This window comes from Spinacia oleracea, chromosome 3 (assembly GCF_020520425.1).
Source record: "Spinacia oleracea cultivar Varoflay chromosome 3, BTI_SOV_V1, whole genome shotgun sequence".
NCBI lineage: Eukaryota > Viridiplantae > Streptophyta > Magnoliopsida > Caryophyllales > Amaranthaceae > Spinacia > Spinacia oleracea.
In genome coordinates this window covers 156,709,139-156,730,879 of record NC_079489.1, presented here as the reverse complement: position 1 = coordinate 156,730,879, position 21,741 = coordinate 156,709,139, and the positions used below count along the sequence as shown (strand labels likewise).

The window sequence follows — 21,741 nt, the reverse complement described above, 5'->3', positions numbered from 1 at the left end:
GAATCTGCCCAGGGCGGCCAAGCAACCTGTGAGCCGCTGGACCTCCTTCACTGTCTTTGGTGAGCTCATATCAATTACTGCCTGGATTTTGTCTGGGTTAGCTTCAATTCCTCTTTCATCAATCAAGAAACCTAAGAATTTGCCTGCCGTCACCCCGAACACACACTTCTTAGGATTCAACCTCATGTTGTAAGCTCGAATAGTCTCAAATGTCTCTCTGAGATCAGTTATATGCGCCGCCCTCAGCTTACTTTTTACGATCATATCGTCAATGTAAGCTTCAATATTCCTGCCGAGCTGCTTAATGAACACAGTGTTAATAAGACGCTGAAAAGTGGCCGGTGCATTTTTTAACCCAAACGGCATCACCTTGTAGCAGTAAAGGCCTTGTTCAGTAACAAATGACGTTTTCTCCTGGTCGTCAGGCCACAACGGAATCTGGTGAAACCCTGAGTAGGCATCCATAAAGCTCATCATGGCATGCCCCGCTGTAGAGTCGACGAGCCGGTCAATCTTGGGCAATGGGAAACTGTCCTTTGGACATGCCCTATTGAGGTTGGTGTAATCAACACACATTCTCCAGGTACCATTAGGTTTTTTGACGAGGACCACATTAGCAACCCAGTCGGGGTACTGACTAGGCCTGACGAACCCAGCCTCCATCAACTTCTGTATTTCCGCGGCTGCCGCCTGATTTCTATCTTCCCCATGGTTCCTTTTCTTCTGACGAACCGGTTTAACGGTTGGGTCCACATTCAGCTTATGGACGGCCACAGCAGGGTCAATACCCGGCATTTCGTCCACCGTGAAAGCAAAGATATCTTCAAATTCTCTCAAAAGGTGGACCAATTCTGCCGCCAGCGGGTCGTCAGGAGAAATCCCAATGGGCACTACTCTGTCAGGTTTGTCTGTGTTTAAAACCACATTGAAATGGGCCCCAACAGGCTCTGGGCGTCTCTCTTCCATGTGCCCTGCTGAGATAGTTAATGTTTCTTTGACGACCTTGGGTTGCGTGTCGCCACATTTTCGTTTGTTGCTCGACGTCCCTTTCTCTTCACCCGTCCCCCATGCTTCTGGACTCAAGGTGGTTAGGTAGCAATCTCTAGCTTGTTGCTGGTCACCATGTATAGTGCTGACGCTCCCATCGTCACAAATGATCTTAAGAAGCATCAGATGAGTCACAATGACAGCCTTTGCCCTGTTCAATGTGGGACGCCCCAAGATGATGTTATATGCCGTCAGATCTTTCACTATGAGAAAACGGACATCCATTTGCCGAGATTCCTTTTTATTTCCCATCCTCAGAGGAAGGGTAATTATGCCGACTGGGTGGATGACACTACCTCCGAAGCCTATAATGGGATAGTGGATTTTCTCAATTTTTGAGGGATCATGTTGCAGCCGATTCAAGCACTCTAGACTAATTATGTCCGACGAACTTCCTGTATCAACCAAAATACGCCTAACCCTTAGGTTAGCTACTTTTAACTCAATTACCAAAGGATCGTCATGCGGGGTGGAGATTTTACCACGGTCGGCCTCGCCGATTTCAACTTTTGGAAACGGGTCAACTGTGGCCTTGCCGGACAGCATCACTTGTCCCAGTCGCTTGGCATAATCCTTCTGGCCCCTCATGGTCGGCCCGCCGGCGGCCAATCCTCCTGAGATGACTGCCACGCACTCCGGGTCGGTACGATTCCCATCTTCCTCCGAGGGGGGGGATTTGTTTTTCTTGTAGAAGGGTTTGCCAGAACCTCCCGTGTTCCTGCTGATATAACTTTTTAAGAACCCCTTGGTGGCTAGGCCATCCAATGCCCTTTTCAAGCTCTTACATTCATTGGTGTCATGCCCAATGTCACTGTGAAAGTGACAGTACAGTTTGGGGTCCCTACTTTCTGGTGGTGACTTCATGGGAAATGGACGATCAATGTCATATTTGGACCCGACGTCCATCAGGATTGTGTACATGTCTGTGTTATACTCGAAACGCTCCCGATCATAAGTTCTGGGCCGTTTCTGACCTGCCGCTCCGGGGGCCCTGTCTGATTCTTTTGCAATAGCCCACGTCCCGTTAGGCCGGTTCTTCTTTTCAAATTTCTCCTTTTTTGCCGCTAGCTCGGCGTTATCACTTCCTCTGGGGTCTTTCGGGACGCTGCAAATCTCTGTTGCATGAATGAAGGCCTCCGCCTCATCCAGCACTTCTGCCATTGTTCGGACGCTTTTCTTTACCAGATCAAACTTGAAAGAGCCCTTTTTAAGCCCTCGAATGAAGTTATCGAATGCAACACCATCTGGCAAATCCGGAATTTGCCCTGCCTCTAGATTGAATCTCTTCACATAACTCCTCAGGGACTCGTCCTTCCCTTGCTGAATCCTACTCAGATGCATGCTCGTCTTCTTCTCTTCCTTGTGAGCCATGAACCGAGTAGAGAACAATAGCTCGAGCTCCGAAAAAGAGCGAATAGTTCCGGCTGGAAGTCTCTCGAACCACTTAGAGGCTACTCCTTTGAGTGTGCCCGGGAAATACTTACACCAAGTTGAGTCAGTTGTTCCTTGGACATACATGTGATGCCGGTAAACCAAGAGGTGCATGTCCGGATCTGTGGTACCATCGTAAGCATCAATGTTGGGCGGCTTGACTTTGGGTTCCCTCGGGGCTCTCATGATAGAGTCTGCAAAAGGGGTGGTGTGCCCTAATGCCATGTTGGACACCCCCTCCTGAATGTGATATACAGGGTCTTGACGCCTGGAGTAAGGTAGCCGCAGGGAGGACTCGCGTCCGCGAGTTTGACGGGTTGGACGGGTGGCCCCTGGACGTGCCTGGCTCAGATGCGTATAAGTTGGATGAGGGAGAGGTCTATCCGGCATGACGGGGGTTGACCCGGTGTCAGAAAGTTCCGACTCAGAGTCGGGCAACTGCTCTGCGCGTGGCTGCTCACGTCCTCGGGACGTTTCTCCGACCAGCCGCCGTGGCATTCGGCGTGGTAGGTAAGACATGGTCTGATTTGGCTGACTTGTTGGCGGCTGTCTCCTTAGGTCCTCGCCTGTCAGCCTGGTCCAGACATTTGGGGGGCGTAAAGAAAGTGTTGGCCTATTGCTTGCCGGCCTCTCATGATTTGCAGCCACAGCAGTGGTGTAAATCAGCATACTCTTCTGTACCTCAGCATTAACTGTCTTCCCTACATCAGCTTGGAACTCGGCCAAAATAGCCCGAAGAGCACCCACAGAGACAGGCATATCAGGGTTCTCCTCTATTACCGTATCCACCCGAGGATCCAGGTGTCCTCCAGGAGGGGTGCGATTGGCCTGGTCGTCCTCCTCGCTGAGCACCTCTACCTCGGCAGTGTGACGAGGGGTGTGCCCGGCCGCAAATGTACGTGCGGCATCTTCAGTGATTCTTGTGGCCGGCGTATGATGTTCAGTCGGCATTTCTCTTTCGAGGGGTGGCCTCTCTACGCGTGTAGGCCGCCCAGCATCGTTGTCCTGTCGTTGATCTTCCATGTTACCGTACCTCCCCACAGACGGCGCCAAATGTTGTGGGGTTTTTCCGGTGAGATACCTGGGAGGTTTCTTGGTAACTTTTACAGATTAAACAAGATTGTATTTTTATAGAGAGAGGAAGTAGAGAGAAGGCAGAGCAGTAATTGCTCTAGAATGTATTGATTGTGACCCTTTTTTCTAGGGAAGTGGGAATATTTATAGTACTAGGTTTTTGGGGGAATGACCTAATATTCCCCTTACATGATTGGCTGGGGAATGGGAGGAGGACACGTGTCCTTTCTCCTTACAATTCTCTGGCCTCTTTTGGCAATAGTGGGCTGTTTGGGCCTATTGTGCTTAGTCATTCACTTGGGATACATACTAATTAAGCCCCTTTCCAGGTATAGGTTTTATACATACATTTATACACACTTAAATACATACACTGTAGATACCTAGATTAATACCCATGCCTCGGAGTAGACTTCGTATGATTTCTGCTTTAGGGGGCGCAATACGTGCCATGTGTCACGTCCTCATTGGTACACGAAGGCACGGTAATTTTGCCCACAACATAAAGTATTAAGTTCAAGTCTCATTTCCCATTTGTAAAGTGTACTCCCTCCGTTCCATAATGTTCCTCACTTTTCCATTACGCGTGGTCTCCAATGCACTACTTTGACCGTTAATAATTTTGATTTCGTATTAGTAAAAATTATAAAAAATTGATATTTAGAAAATTTATATTGAAACGAATCCAATGATATCCCACAGGTTAACATTTATACTCTTAATCATACTATTAATTACGGTCAAAGTTTATACCACGTGAATAGTACACATGAGGAACATTATAAAACATAGGGAGTATGAGTTAAGACTCATTAGGATTTAGGACCCAAATAAAACGTAGTAATGCACTATCATTGCAAAAGAAATGTAATTCAATTAGACATTAATCACTATTCTTTTTCTGTGCAAATGAGTAAGAAAGGGCAATATAATCAGAGTTAAGTTAAAGGTTGGGGTTCAACCTTTCACATTTTTCACTTTTTAGGACCTACATCTTTTTTTTCACCCTTTGGGACCTCAAACCTAAATTCTGGTGAGTTAACCATAGTCTAACTCTCTTAACCCACCGTTAACTAAAGAAGGAATTTAAAAAAAAAAAAATGCAATTGAATACAATAAAAAATACAAACAAAATATTTAAAAAAAAACAAAAACAAATTTTCTTGTATTTTCTTCAGTAACCCGGAACAGGCGAGAGTGAAAGTAAGAAGCAGGGAGGAAGAAGATGAAGAGAAAACAAGATCTTTTGGTCTCCTTGTTTGCTTCTTGGTTGAATTCAAGGTACTGATTAAGTTCCATCCTAGTTTCCTCTTGTTGTCTTCCTCTAATTAATTTAATTGCTCCGATTTCGCGTTTTTCTTTACTGAAAATCTGCAAATAAACTTCTTTATCATCCTAGTACTTCTCCTCATATGATTTCTTCTCTCCCGAAGTGAGGCTTTTTCACTTGCAGCCATCTCGTTTTTTTATCTAAAGTACAAGTGTACAACCCAACACCCCAACTTTTACTTTACCAAAACCCCAAATTTTAATTAAATAAAAAATCTACCCACTACTATTACCAATCTTTGCGCCATAAGGCGTTCTTTGTTTTACTTTTCTAATTCTTTGTCATTTAAGTTTTAGGAAGACAGATAAAATCTGATCATAAAATCACAATTGATAAATTTCATAAAAACCAAAATCTCCCAAATTAAGAACCCTAAATTGAAATACATTTCAATTGATCAAATTTATCAAAATCGTATATCTTTCCAAATCCAATATTCTAAGTCGAAACTCTAAGTCGAAACTCTTAATATACCAATTAATCCCAAGCACATTACAATTGAAAATACCCTATTTAATTACAACAGATTACAACGGTGAATGTGATTTCTTCTTCATGTTGGTCATTATTTCGCTTTCTCATTGGTTGTTGGCGTGCAAATGTAATGTCGCCGCGTGGAACTTAACCCAAGGGACTCAACTTTTAACCCAAGAGACTAAGCTTTTGTTTGATTTAGTCAATGTTGGCCGGAAAATGAATAATAGGTTTCAAACGGTGGGAAAAAAAAAGTATAGGTTCCAAACGGTGAAAAATGTGAAAGGTTGGACCCCAAGTTTTAGCTTAACTCAATAAAATCGCATGCCCTCGTACTTAACCATCTTTCTTTAGGGGTCATTCTTAACCAAGATTCACAAACGGAAAATGAATTCGAACCTGAGACTTATCGTACATTAATTTTGTCACCGTTGGTAACGATTTTATCATGATTCAGGAGATAGTCGTAGGACGAAATATACATAGAAAAAAAGAATTGAGTTGAATAACAAAAAAGTTTTTTTTATTAATATAATAATCCAATGTACATGGGATTCGTTACAAAAGAATTTCTACTCGACAGCCCAACTAGAATCCATGAAATAAATGTAATCAAATTCAAAATAAATACAAACAAGAAAGACAAATTAATTAATTTAATTTAAAGAAAAAATGATCTAAAAAACCAAGAAAACTCGATTATTTTTACACCATCAAAGCAGCAACGAACCCACCAAAGATCATGGCGCCTGCAACGGCGGACCTTCCGGCGGAGTTAGGGGTGTCACTAGCTGGGGTATCAGCTGAGGGACCACCAGCACCTGGTCCGTCAGCGGAGGGACCACCAGCACTTGGGCCGTCAGCGGCGGGAGTAGGAGCTGGGACGAAAGCGGCGGGGCCAGTGGCGGTGGTTGGTGAAGGGGTTGGGGCGGCAGTTGGGGTGGCGGTTGGGGTGGCAACTGGGGCTTGAGTTGGGGTGGCAGTTGGTGGTGCGACGGGAGCGGGAGTGGTGGTGGTAGGAGCGGGTGCAGGGGTGGTGGCGGTTGGTGGTGCAACGGGGGCGGCGACGGGGGTGGGTGATGGTGCTTGGGCCATACAAGTGGCAACCAAGAGGGACAATAAGAAGAAAACTTGAGTCTTAGTGTTATACGCCATTTGTTGAGATTGTTTTAGAGAGAGAAAATGCGGCGGAGGCGGAGGCGGAGGCGGCGGTTTTAGAGAGAGAAAATACGGTGGTTTTAGAGATAGAAAGAAGAAGAAGGTTTAAAAGTTGTGAGATGACAAAGGAAGAGAATAAAGTATTTATAATGAGGGGTGGGATGACTTTTTTGGTTTGGCCATGACTAAGGCGGTGGAAATGTGGAATGAGTTGGAAATTTCATTCTTTTTAAAAAAAATATTAATAAAATTATTGAGGATACTTTTGTGTAAAATAAACTTTTAATTACTTTCCATGTTTCTCTTATTCTTAGCTAATAAAGCATCTTATTTGTTTCCTTAATGAAAAGGTTTTCAAAGATCAAATAATTGGATTTAATGTGCAAGTATTCAATTGTATATGTATGTTTAGAAATGATTATGAAAATGAGTAAATGTGATCTTCTTTTGATGGGATTTAAAATCATGTTTTAAGTGAGTGTGATCTTCTTTTATGGGACGTAAATACGTAATATCATATGTTTAGAAATTATAATATTCATTTTCACCCTCAAGATTAAGAGCGTATGTAATTTTTGAGTTTTTGGGAGAGTATCGATCCATACACGAGCCTTTAAAATAAACAAAAACAATGAGTTCATTTAGCTATTTATTTAAGTAGATATATGTGGGCTTCAAATGAACGATCCATAACTTTTTATAAATTGTACGGAGTACAACATTGTAAGCTAAGGTGTACAATACATAAATTTTGTATGAGTTTGTTGTACGCCTGTACGCCTGTATGGTTGTATTATCTAGTTTAGGACTTTAGGTTAGATAGCGAAATTTTCATACAGGTTTAAATAAATGTATAAGGTCATTCTCGATATTAATATAGAGTAGATATATGCCACAATACACTATAAATTGTGAAGCTAAAACATACTCCGTAATATTTTACGAGTATTAGTAGAAAAGTTAATTATTATTATTTTTTACGAAAAGTTAATTAATTCAGCTCAAAAATTGTTGATTTTAAAATTATTTTTTACTCAAACATACTCTGTAAGCTTAATTTCGTGTCTACATAAATTGGTACAACTTATTTTCTGTCAAAGGAAAAGTCGAAATAGAACACATATTGTTAATTGCTTGGGTCATAAAATAATTATAAATAAAAAAAAGCTTGTTAATTTTGACTTTAAAACTCAAAAAATAATTAGTGAGAAATGACAATGATATAATTAACCGCGTGAAAGTAGTCAAGTACATTTAGGAAATAGGAATTAGGAAGTTTCTTACTCGTACCTAATTTGTCAATTATGTGAGAGTTTGATTACTTATATTTAAGCATTAATTCTGCTTGCCACCTTTGAAGTTTTCAACCTTTCTGTTTTAATTTAACAAAATAAGCATGTAAAATTGTAAATACTTCGAGTGAGTTTATCTCTCATACTTAATTTTAAATTTTAGACTCTGTCACGTTTGTTTTTCACTGATTTTGGTATTATTTAATTATTATTCAAATTTTTACAAACCTTTCTCCTAAAGCTCCTCAAAAAAACACCTCGTAATAATTTTAGATGACGTGCCATTATGCCATTGGTTAATAAAATAATCACATGTAACTATTTTCCATCCCCGTGTTTACCCATGTGCTCTACCAAGACCAAACAAGAGTACATCTTGGAATGAGTTTGTATTTTTCAAAGCTAATTCCCTATTTTTTTTGGTTAATTTTAGAAAAATCCACTTCAGTAAAATTCAGCTCAAAGAAACAAAGTCTAACTTCAAGACTCGTGATAGTCTTGAACTACATTAAAAAGTATTCCATATTACATAAGACCGAGTAAATTCTCATATCAATACTCCTTCCAAAATTGATATTTAATCTGATCTGATCTGAAATACTCCGCAAATAATAACTTCTGAAACATGGTAAACTAAACAAGGCTCTGTTTTATTGGACTTATTTTGACTGAACTTAACTGAACTTATCTAAACTTAACCGAACTTATCTGAACTTATTTTATCTGGAAAAAAAATATTTTGTCTGAAATAAACTTTTTTGTGTGTGGAAATGTCTGAAAAAAAAACTTATTTTTGCTAAACTTATATTATCTGAACTTATCTGAACTTAACTGAACTTATCTGAATTTAACTGAATTTATCTAAATTTATTTTTTCAGAAATAAGTCAAAATAAGTTAAACAGAACATAGCCTCGAACCTTAAAAAAAGAGGACACGTGTAAAGGTTTAAGGAAGAAGTCAGAGATGTAAAAATGGCGTGATGGAAGTGACAACTATCAATGTCAAAATTAACACGTGTGATTAGTCAGTAAAATGTCCGCGTCTATTTCCGCCATCTTTTCTTTTACTCGAATTTTGGTTATCCGATACTTCCTTCTACGCGTTATTTATTTCTGTGTTTGGTATGTTTGTTGTTCATGAATTTTATGATTAAACAATTAAAATAAGGTCATGGTAAATAGAATGGGTCAACTTTAACAACTAAAAAATGGTCAATCGATGGTTAGAAACTTCTTTTAAGTGTTAACATAAATATTATAAATAAATAAAAATATTATAAACTTTCTTTTTTCCTCTCATTCATTTTTAAATTTGCTTATATACGAGAAGAGATGTAAACGAGTCAAGCCGAGTAATACCATGTTAATTTATATTCAGATTATATTTATTTAATTTTAACTTTGGTGGCTCGAGCTTGAGCCCGAGTTTTCAACTGAGCTCAAAATTCTATTCAAGCCGAATGTCTCGTTTATTATTCGAGTCAAGTTAATAATCGGGTTTTTCTTAAATGAGTCTTGCGCTTTAGCGTTTAAACATTTGAAAATCTCACAAGTTATAATGATATCTAATAATAAATAAATCCTAGAGTAAATCACTTTATTCGATAAACAAACTAATAATCTAAACTAACAATCGTGAATAACATTATAAAACCTTAATTATGTCCTATAAAATTCCTCAAACTCATAATCTCAATTGACATCATAGTTGTTCATTAATTTATATGAACGAGTATAGATGTGTTCATCTTCTCCCTCTAAAATAAACAACATTCCTCCAAAATTGGAGATATTTGGAGGAATAATAGAGTTCACCTTCTCCCTCTTTTTCTTTCCCACTCCCGTCTTTTTCCTTTTATCTTGCTATCCAAACACAACGTTAAAGATGTCTCAAAATCTGAGTTGGAGTTACTTGGTACATAATTAATTAAGATAATTTATTAAATTAATCATAGTATGTTCCAAATAAAATTAATAATTGGAGGACTACCAACTACCAAAGATAAGTTTTAATTTTAGAGCCAGCAAATTTCAGCTTGGAAGAAGCCGGTTATATTATACAGTAGTTATGACCTTGTGTGCGTCAATTATCAATTAATGATTGGGATAATTAGCCTCAACTATAATTTATATGTTTTTTTTTTTTTTTTTTTTTGACAAGTATATATATATATATATATATATATATATATATATATATATATATATATATATATATATATATATATATATATATATATATATATATATATATATATATATATATATATATATATATATATATATATATTATAATTTATATGTTTCCCTCAAAAAAAAAAAACAAACTATAATTTATATGTTGGCCAACAATCAAAGTGATGATTTTCATTAGATACATTTCACCTTTGTGGGTTTTTAAATGATTATTATGGAACAAAAGATTCATAATTAAATACTTCCTCCATTCTTTATTAAACGACACAATTGTACTTTTGGCATTATTCATATAATATACTTTGACCATCAATTGTGATTTATACTTAACAAAAAATATAGTCATGTGGGGTCTTGTTATAATCGTCTCATCCTATAGATTTATAATATCAAACTTTTATAATTTTTAACCATTGATAATAAAAGGTATTAATGGTTGAAATATTGCATTGGCAAACGTGACAAAAAAATTGTGTCATTTAATAAAGAATGGAGGAAGTAGGAGTTAAAATTCTCTATTTTATAATACGTGTACATTTTACGACACTTCATAATTAATCAACCATTTATTTTTATTTTTTTTGGCTACCGGCATCTATTTCTCTCTCTTTTTGTTATTTTTTTTATTTTACTGAAGTCCGATTCTCAGTTACGCGGTCTCTCTTTCCAAGAGCATAACTTTAGCTATTACATTCCTTTAAGTAGAAGGCTCATTTTCTACTAAACTTTTGAACTCTAAAATAAGAATAATAATTTGTATTAACCAATCGAAAGAAATGATTCATAAATTGTGGAACAAAAGATTCGAACACTTAGGCCCTGTTCTGTTCACTTTATTTCTACTTATTTCAGGAAAAATAAGTTCAGATAAGTTTAGTTGAGTTCAGATAAGATAAGTTCAGGAAAAATAAGGGTTGACCAAGTACAATTCATAACTAAAATAACTTCTAATAAGTTCAGATAAGTTCAGATAAGATAAGTTCATAAAAAATAAGTGAAAATCAGGTAAATAGAATGCACCCTTAAATTAATTGTAGTAAACTGAGCAACAATGAGTAGGCCCACTCAATGAAGCTGCTTGAGTGCGAGAGGGTTAACAAAGAAAGCAACAATAATTAACCAGAGTATTTTTTTATGGTAAATGTGCTGTTAATTATGCTTTCCAGGCAACGTTGCCTGGTTAAGTTTTGTAAATGTGCCAGAACGTTCGATCTTATTGCTAGTTTTGCTGCCCACTATACAACTATGCTCATTTGTGACTTTTTCATTCTAAATGGAAATATTGCTCACAAATTGACTACACTCATTGCTCTCCATCTCTTGTTAAATATGTATAACTAAAGAGGGTTGTGGGCCGGGCCGGTCCGAAGTCCGATCCGATACGGTAAAAGCACGTTCCAGCACAAGAAAGAAGTTGTGCGCCGGGTGCGGACCAAGTTTTTCGGGGAAAAAACACGACAAAGCAGGACATGACTCGACTCGGCACGATAAAGCACGCTAAATTTAGTAAAATTAGGCCTGGACACGACAACCCGTGAGTTTGGGCTTGCTTTGAACTTTTCGGCTCGGCCCAACACGATGCAGAGTGGACTTGGCGTGGGTTGGGCATGTTTAGGCCCACAATACGAGGGCTCGGCCCGAAGTCCTACTCGGCCCACGACCATCTTTATATGTACTCGGGTTGAGGTCGAGACTCGAGACAGATGAAATATCTTATATGCACCTCAAAATTAAGGGTGACCCTACTAAATTGGTAGGTACATCGCACAAGTGTTTCTAGCCAGTTTCACAGGTCAGATTCATTGGAAATGATGGAGGATTATAAGGGAAGTCCTCACATATGTAGTTTGATCCCATAACCTTGAGGTAGCATTTACCACTAGGCCAAACCTTAATTGGTTGTTTCAAGTTAGATGGAGTATTTCACACTTTCATCACTTATACTTCGTATTCTTTTGGTGTAGTGTAAAAACAGTTCATACGAGTCTATGACCTAATTTGCCTTATACAGCTAACACAAGTTGGTGAAGATCATAAGGTCAAGGCCCATCAGCTGTGTTAGGGTGGCTTGAGCGTTGACTTACATAGCTTAGCGTTTTAACTAGAGGTTTAGTAAGATTATTCTTCTTTCTTATGAAGTACTGTCTTTATACATACTTACTTAGTATTGTAGTACTGGTGTCTGCTGTCTAAAGATGGTCGTGGGCCATGCCTGCTCGAAGCCCAACCCGTCACGAAAAAAGCCCCGTCTGACACGGGCACGAAAAAAGTACAGCTCAACACGAGCACGAAGTCGTGGGTCGGGCCCGTGCCCCTTTTTTTGTGGAAAAGCACGACAAGGCTCGACCCGACATAGCAACACACGCTAAATTTAGTAAAATTAAGTTGGACACGATGACCCTACCCGACAACCCATGGGCCTTGGCACTGTTTTGAACTTTTTAGCCCGGTCCGATATGATGGAGAGTGGGCCTAGCGTGGGTCCGACCTGTTTAGGCCCATGGTATGTGGGCTCGGCCCGAAGTTGGAGTTGGTGTGCTATGTCTAAATTGGGCCATTAAAGTTGGACTTGGTGTGCTATATATTTTACATGGGCCTTGACATTTTATCATCAATAAAATTATTGATGGCCAGCCCTAAGTGTGTTAGAGAAAAGCCGGTCCATATCGAGGTAGAACACATTGGACTGAAATACAACTGGCCCGTTCTACGAGTAGAACACATATCGTATAATGATATGTTGAGAAGATCTATACTATATACTCCCTCCGTCCCGGAATACTTGACATGTTTTCCTTATCGGACCGTCCCTTAATACTTGACCTGTTTCTAAAAATGGAAATATTCTAACAATATTATATTATTTCTCACTCCACCCCATTAACCCACCTACCCTCCACTCTATACAAAAAATAATTAAAAATTCAACCCCTACTCTCCCCCAACCCCACCTCTTAACCCACATCCCACTAACTACATTAAAATAATACCCCACTATCAACTACTACCTATTAAATTAAATAAGTCAATTCAAGTTCCTTAAACTCTGTGCGGTCAAACCGGGTCGAGTATTCCGGGACGGAGGGAGTATTAAAATGCATTATTCTTCAAACAATAAAGTCTTTACCAGTAAGCTATTACATATTTCGTGTTATCATTGCAAAAGAATATAGAAGTAAATGTGAATGTCATTAATGTATCGTCCAGACCCAAAAACTAGTTATTATGTATACTCCGTATCATGACCTTATAGGCTTTGAACAATTATGATTTTTTTTATTCCTTTTCCTTTTTCCATAATGTTATAATTTCTTTTTAGATACAGATAAGGTCTGGTATGATTATAATCCTAGCATAACCGATCCCGAGTTCTTACCTTAAATTATCAAATTTGCGGTCTCCATTTCATTCTGATTGGGCCGATGAACAAGGAGCAACACCCCATATCTACAAACTGTATAAGAGAACGAGAGAAAAAAAGACAAAAGTTTTCTCAATTTTAGTTAAATGCCACTTACCAACAGTGGCGTATCCAGGATTTTGAAACAGGGTAGACACTTTTAAATGGAAAAAAAAACTACAATTTTTTTTAAAAAAGATACAATGAAAATGACGATTTGCGGAGTATTAATTATAATTTCACCGTTCACCGTTATTTTATAAATTCTAAGATTTTAAAGATTATACAAGATAAATATGTATACGCAGTACTCCGTGTTATATAAGCAAATAACAACAAAACTTTAAAAATATACGAAGTAGAAATTAAAAATCAGTTGAGAATATGACGTGCCACCCGAAAAAAAAAATTGAAATTTTAAATACTTGGCGATCTAAACATGAGGTTTATATTTTTAATCTGCAACAAACTACCATAAAGGCAAGATGCTAGATTGATTAGTGAGGAAATCTAGTTAAGATTGTCACCTTTGGTCATGGGTTCGACTACTACATTCAACAAATTTGTGTTTTTTTTTTCTTTTTTTAAATACCCAGTCTATTAAAATAATTTTTCCGTAAAAAAATTGGGTAGACAAATGTCTACCCAATTTACAATGTACATCCGCCACTGCTTACCAATCGTATTATTTCTATATGTTCATACATATATTTATTTATTGACAACAACACCGTCAAATTTTAGTTCCAAACGAATGAGGTTGGTTGCATAAATAAAAGATTTTGTATGCAAATGGTCTTCGACTCCCTTCTAATTTTCTGAGCTCTCTAATTTTCAACCCGATTCGACCCGAACCCGACCCGAACTATATCCATATCAAGATTGGGAGCTAATGACATTTGTCGAAAGTGGAGGTTGTGTTTGAACGAGGAGAGAGCAAATTCAAAAAGACAAACACGTAATAGAGTTGAATTCTCCGTATCTCCCAAAATTCCAAATTTCCTCTTTCATTCTAACCCGCAAATCAACGTAATTCTCACCTCCACCGTCATCTCGATCCCTAATCTCCGATCAACTCGCCGCCGTAGCCACCGCCATGGAGGAAGTCAAACTCGCTCCCGACGCCACTCACTCCGTTTCGCTGGACGAGGTAGCGCTGCACCGCGAAGACGATCTCGAGCAAGGAGGCAAAAACAAAAAGTCGATGCCGGAAAATGACGTCGTCGATGACACAAACGGATCACCGGATGGAAATTTGAAGGCGGCGAAATCGGTGAAGTGGAGCGAACAATTGGTGTCTGAATCGACTTATACGCCTTCAATTGAACCAGATTCTTCGCCGTATTCTCACTCTTCGGCTGGATCTAACCCTTACGTTTCGCATTCCTCTACTCCTTCTCTTCCCGATGCTCCCTCTTTTAAAGGTCTGGCTCTGATCATCATCATCATTGTAAATGTAATTGTAATTGAATTCTGAGATAATTTGGAAAAAAAAAAATTGATTTTGATTTGAATGTGCTATTTTTGGTGGAAAAACAGAAAGGATGGATTCAGTTAAAGATGTGCTGGGAAGATGGGGGAAAAATGTGAAGGATGCTGCAAAGAAAGCTGAGGATTACGCTGGCAATACCTGGCAGCATTGTATGATTTCTGTCCCCTTTTCATGATTTTGTTTTCTTTGGTTTGTTAATTTGTTATGTTTGACGCTTCTTTTCACGAATTGTCAGTAGATGGGCATTATTTTAGGTGCAGTTGATTGAATATTAGCTTCGTTTCGGTGAACGATAACCTGACAAATGATGATAGCATGTTTTCTGAATAAGATGTAGTTGAATGATGCCTAATATTTATCTATATGGTGCATATTATATTATGTAGGCTTTTTTGTGCAATATGCATTTAAGACTGTTTGAGATAGGTTGAGATTGGAGATGAATGGAAAATGCCCAAATGCACTTTGTTCGAAAATGAAACACTCTTATCTGAATTAAGGACCGACTTGCTTGTTTGGTAGTGTGCAAATTCTGTTGGGTAAGGTGTGACAAAAATATAAGGATAATGCTTCCTCCCTTTTAAAATGGGGTCATAGGGGTAAGTCTTGGGTTAGGATGCTAAAGAAGTTGAGCTTTGAGCTGCAGTAAGTTGTGAGATTTATCATACAAAGACTCCTCATGTTGAAAAGTTTGTTTACAAGGCAAGCTCTAATTTATATATAGGAAAGATATAAGTTTCAAATGTGGACAAATACTCCATCCGTTCCAAACTAGTTGCAGCATTAGCTTTTGGCAAAAAATTGAATGGAAGTGAAACGAGTAGAGAGAAATGTGAGTTGATGAGTTTGGGCACTGGGCAGCGGGCACCAACTTAATAGGTATAGACTAGGGAGGGAGAAGCTTTCCAGAGAGTGTATGTCTATACTAATTTGGGACATGCCTAAAAGGAATACGTGGGGAACGCTTTAGGACAGAGTGCACGTTATGGTGAGAGAAGAAGTGAAGAGTATACTTTGGAAAACAAGTTTTAATTTTGAGAAATTTGTATAAGATTAATGAGAGACTGGACTCTGAAGAAAAGCAGCAGGGTTGGTTTAGTTGACAACTATGACAAGTCTATAACAGGAGAGAAGATGCTTGGACCAATATAAACAAACCTATGTTAGCTATCAACGTAATTTTTTGTGGCGTCTTAACCTACCTTCAGGCCAATCTTGCTATCAATGCAAGTCTTCAACCGTTATATATTTGATTATTAATAAGTAAAGCTTATAAAAAGTTGATTTGTTGATAATATACTTTGAGAAGAATCTAACAAGATCTGGCACGACTATGTTTTTCCGGAAGTATAAACTACTAAGTATAGTCAAACTGTCAAAGTAGAGTATGTGAATAACACAAAATCATAGCGCTACATCTATAAATAAACAGTGGAAGTATGGGACAAAGGAAAGGGAACGGGGCTTGTTTAAAGTAGTTCGTTTAGGGAAAGGAAAACAAGAGGCTTGAGTCAAGGGAGATGCATCATGTATGGGGTTATCATGTCTTGTAAATAAGAGTGTCAACAATGTAACCTTAAGGTTCAGTGGGGTGCCTTAGAGTCAAGGGCCTGGAGCCCTGGATAGTATGATGGAAGTGCAATAGAGTGCTCTCAATTCAGTTGGTTAGGAGCAAGCTTAAGCGGAATGGTGATAGCCTAAGAGGAGGGCTTTGTATCGGTTCTACCATTAAGGTCAATCATTAGTGGATAGATTATAGAAGACACTACCTGACATGTTGTTGGTTGTATGCTTGGAAATGAAGAGTACATTCAGTTTTTTTTTTGGTTTGCAAGTGACCACAAATTTCTTTTAACACACCAGGGAAAATACTAAAATGTCATTTGACTCACGGTGATGAAAAATTGATAAATTGGAGACATGGATGATCAGTGACCACAAACCATATGTTAGATGGGAATATGGGATACATGAGAACCAATGAACCATATGGTTTTATCGTAATTATAGAGGGACTTGGATGCTTTGTTGTGGAAATGTGGGAAGGTCATTGAAACAGGTTGAGAACAATTGAGGGGAGGTGTCATAACTCATAAGCTAAAATTATCTCAATATTTTCTTATGGATGGCATTCCTATCTGGGTATCCGTCACCAACCTATGACGGTTGCCCCTCCTCAACACTAATGCCTCCTAAACTCAAACAACCACCTTTAACCAATTTTTTTTTCAAAAAATTAGAACATCAAATAAAATTACCCGCCTTGTTTTATCCTCAATTTGACAAAATTGGACATAGATCCTTTATTGGCTGGTTGACGGGTGTGTGTGAGAAGGGTAAGGACAGTGGTGAAGAGGCGGATTGTGCTAGTGAACGGAGTACCTGAGAGAGGAGGATACAGGTGGGTTGAAACATTTTATCTCAGTGGTGGTTGTTGGTGAAGGATAGATAGGGGGTGGTTGGGAACAAGGCGAGGGAGCATGTGGAAGAAGAAGAAGAATAGAAGAGGAGAGAGAAATGTTAAATGTCGACCTTTTGGTAAATGTTAACAGATGATAAGTTTTCATTGTAATCGCGTTAGCAATGGTTTTTAGTAGTAACTAAAAAGGTTATTTAGGGGATGGAACAGTAACCTCAAGGCTCCATAGGCAATCTCAAAATGTGAATGTTATTTTTTCTTGGTCTTTTGTTAACTCCGCCACTAGCCCACTAGTCTTGGCTTATCAGAGATGAGCAACTGAACATACTAATATAAAATTCTTCTGCTAAAATTCCGAGTATTGGGGAGCTGACTAATCATGCAATTAGTTTTGTTGGGTTTGGTGGGGAGAGTGAGAAGGTTGCTTTGGCTAGATGCCATTGTCGCTATTTTGTGGACTGTTTGGCTACTCTTGCTGGCTGGACTGGAGTTGCCATTTTTTTCATGATAATGATGTCCCATGTGATATGCTGTGGGAAAAGTTTCCTCGCTAGCTTCTATATGGGGTAAGGCGGTTCGTTCTTGCCAAAATTTTCGACAGGGGAGATTCTAAGAAATTGGGTAATTTAAAGTTGGGGTTTTTCAATCAATTTATGAGCACATTTTATCCTCCTTTTGTACTTTTCTACGTGCAGTAAATAATTAAAAAGTTACGTGTGAGAAGCTCTTTCATGTCATTGATATTTCCCTGTTCTGTTCTTATTATGCATGCGTCTTGGATCACAGACAGAGTGGGAGGTCTTTCTGCCTTCTAATAACTCTGCGCTAATTATTTTAAGTGTACACAGTGCCTGATTCCCTTGTTTTCTGTATGCAAGTGTAGTGGTAAGCTTTCAAAGTAGACTCTACTAGCTGCTTTTGAAGAGCTAGTGTGATGAGTTAGACTGGATGATGTCTATTATTTAGAGTGCATCTTTTTCTACTCGGAGAATCAAAATTATAAAGTTTCATGTTAGTTTGTCCGCATGGAAGTTATGTTGTGATGTGTCGGTCGGGAACTATTGAAAGGCTTGACCACTTTGAAGATCATTAGCATTGAGTTGTGATATGCAATTGGTGGCATTGCTCACACTGGCTTTTGTATGAGTTAGTTATGACTTATGAGCACAATGAAGCTGCATGCTTGCTCTCTTTTGCTCAAGGAAGGGATGTTGTTGGAGCTGTATTTTCTATTTTGTGCATAACAAAATATCACAGGGTTTCTTCTGAAGTACAGTGGGACAGCAATTACTCGTTTTTGAAATATATGAGAACCACATGTTGAAGTGAAAGCATTGATTCCTCCTAGTTGAAAATTCAAAGCCTTGCAATGCATCATTCAAAGGCTTGCATAGTTGTTGCCCTGCTGATTTTGTGAACTTGTGATTAGGACACGTCATTTTCTTCCTTTCCATTCTCAAATTAAGACTTGCATGTGTAAGCTGAAATTGAGGAATACTTTTTCATCACCTTTTTTGGAGGAGGGGGGTGGGGAACACTTTCTTTTCTGAAGAAAAGCCTATCCTCGTTGAATTGGGAGTTGCTTATGAGTTTGGTTTCGTGCCATATGTGGCTGTGTCCTCCGTGGACTTCTGTATACTTTTAGGATTATTTAGGCTGCATGTGATGTCGATTCAGTGGCTAATAGCGATACAGTGAGAGTATTTTCTTTCAATTAAAGATGTAGGTGCAAATTGGATTCTTTTCTTTTCCATATGTCATTTTACAAATGCTAAATGCTAGTGATTTGTTAGACATGCCAGTCTTATTCTTTGACATGTTTTTTCGTGTGCTTTCTGATAGTGAAAACAAGTCCTAGCTTTGCTGATGCTGCTATGGGAAGAATTGTACACAGCACTAAAGTTTTAGCCGAGGGAGGTTATGAGAAAATCTTTCTCCAAACATTTGACACAGTTCCTGAGGAGCAGGTCCAGGATTCTTATGCATGTTACTTGTCTACATCAGCTGGCCCGGTGATGGGAACACTATATGTATCTACAGCCAAGCTTGCCTTTTGTAGTGATAACCCGCTTCCTTACAAAAATGGCGATCAGACTGAATGGAGTTACTATAAGGTGAGAACAATCATATTGGCTCTTGAATCTTTTCAATGATTTTTGTTTTTTTGTTTTTGTTTTTGTGGGTAGGATTGGTGGGAGGGTGGGGGATAAGGATAAATGCTGGAGTTGATAGGATTGTTGGAAGAAACCTGCTATTGTGCTACTATAATAAAGTTTGGCCTCAGTCTATCACTCTTTCAGTACCATAAGGTAATTTGTCATAGATTTGGTAACTGCAAAGGTTGTTATAGGCAGTGCTAAAGCTAGTGATCGTTGGTCTCAATGATTCCAAATTCAAATCCACTCCTTCATATAGCAAGTGTTAAGGGATTTAAGACCTTCCATTTTGTTCGACTTTTTTCTTACGTGATGTCAAAAGTGATTTTCATAAGGCACGTGGAGGTCATGCTGCATTATACTTGAAGCTTGAAGGATATTTTTGATTAGGAAATTATTTGGATCCATATATTTCTTATCTAGGACATAACAAAGCTTATTTTACAAATGTACCATTTAGTGTTTGTAAAGTCCTAACCAAAAGTCAAGTGTATGCGTCTCTGGTTACTATGAAATTATGGTTCATGTGTGAATTTAACACACATATCGGTGAAAGAACTAGACTGTTGTGTTTTGGTGACTAGAGAAGAGTTGATTGACATTTTTTTTATGCTGCAGCAGACTGCAATCAGGTCTCCATTGATTTTGAGCTTTTTTTTGCTTAGTACACGGGAAAACAAAATCTGTAACTAGACCAAGGATTTGCTATGTTCTGCTTGGTTGTTGTTATAGTTGTTTGTCAAGATGTGACTGCCATTTTGGATAATCCGTAGTATAGTTACCTATCTGTCGCGAATTGAGTTGAAAGAATTACCTAGTCTTTCCAGCTTTGGGTTATACGTAGTATGTACTAAAATAAAAATGTCTCAGAAAACTTCCTGTGCTCATTTCCTGTGAAGTTACAGGCAGTCTGCAAAGAAGCAATATTAAGGGGAACCGCTAATTAGTGAGGAGGAATATAATTCAGTTACTGTTGGCTTGAATTAATAGGTAGTTAGTGTGTTAGTGACTTAAGAGGGAAAGCCCTATAATCCAGTTAGTTTGTTAAGAGTAAGAGTAGCATGTTGAATATTATTAACAGTGACTAGTAATCTGTAGTCTGGGAGAATGCCATTCCTCTCGAAAGATAGTCTAGGTTGTAATTGATGATTAGTCACCTTAATTAGCATTAATACAGTCATATCTTTGCTTGTTTTTCCCTAATCATTCTTCATCCTCTCTTAACATCTCTTTCCTGTCCTAAAATCTTGCCATTTTTGGCTAAAACTCTGAGCTAATTCATAGGACAGTTGACTTCAATTAGGGTCACTAACTATCTTCGTTTAGCAATTAGGCTGCATAAAACTGATCTCTTTTGAAACACTATGGTAGCAACTGACTTTGATTGACCTCTTATTACTCGAGGTTGGGGTTAGGAAGCTGTTCTGAATAGAGTACAGTAGACATCAGGTGATTCCTAATGGAACTTCTGTTTTCAGATAAAGAAATCAATAGTCATATTGGTAAAGGTTGGGAACCTTGAGGTATGGACTTGTTCTGGCTAGTTATCGGCACAATCTGGGAGTGGTTTTCTGCTTTCTGTTTTTTTTCATACGTATTAGAGTAAATTTTTTTTTGCTTCCTATGCATTGATAAATGTTTACTACTTTCTATTCACCCTCCGATAAAGTTTTATGACTTCGTTTAAGGGTGCATTCACCTGATTTTTACTTATTTTAGTTATAAATTGTACTTGGTCAAACCTTATTTTTTCTGAACTTAACTGAACTTATTTTAGTTATAAATTGTGCTTGGCCAACCCTTATTTTTCTGAACTTATTTTTCCTGAAAAAAATGGAAATAAGGTGAAAGTACCTGAAATATGTCAACCAGCTAAGAATATGTCGAATCATTTGAAACAGGTGATCATCCCATTGCATCAGCTAAAAGCAGTGAACCCTTCTTCAAGCCGAGTAAATTCAGCTGAAAAATACATCCAGATTATATCCGTTGACAACCATGAATTTTGGTACATGGGTTTCTTAAATTACGACAATGCCGTCAACATTCTTCAAGGAGCTTTACAATCCCGGGATTTGCAATCCGTATGAGAGACTCCTCCGTTGATAAAAGGTAGCCTCTTGACATTTCAAGATGTGCTTTTATTTAAAGCTTATTATTGTGCTCGTTATATTGTAGGTTTTTGACAATGTAGCTTTTATGTGATTCTTTTGGGAGGATAGAGAAATCTAATTGACTATTTATATAATTATATATACTTGTTCGAGTCCA

The 21,741-nt window shown here is 38.2% G+C and overlaps 2 protein-coding genes across 2 annotated transcripts; one reads left to right on the top strand and one right to left on the bottom strand.

The window, feature by feature from the left end:
* Positions 1-5,857: 5,857 nt before the first annotated feature.
* Positions 5,858-6,633, bottom strand: LOC110783804 (classical arabinogalactan protein 7-like). Its single transcript, XM_021988184.2, has one exon. It carries the CDS (start codon positions 6,509-6,511, stop codon positions 6,062-6,064), a length of 450 nt encoding a protein of 149 aa, XP_021843876.1. The 5' UTR covers positions 6,512-6,633; the 3' UTR covers positions 5,858-6,061.
* A 7,646-nt stretch (positions 6,634-14,279) lies between these two features.
* LOC110783819 (GLABRA2 expression modulator) lies at positions 14,280-21,741 on the top strand. The gene is made up of 4 exons (XM_021988204.2): positions 14,280-14,827; positions 14,943-15,044; positions 19,157-19,428; positions 21,372-21,741. The coding sequence occupies exons 1-4, from the start codon at positions 14,500-14,502 to the stop codon at positions 21,558-21,560; spliced, it is 891 nt and encodes a 296-aa protein (XP_021843896.1). The 5' UTR covers positions 14,280-14,499; the 3' UTR covers positions 21,561-21,741.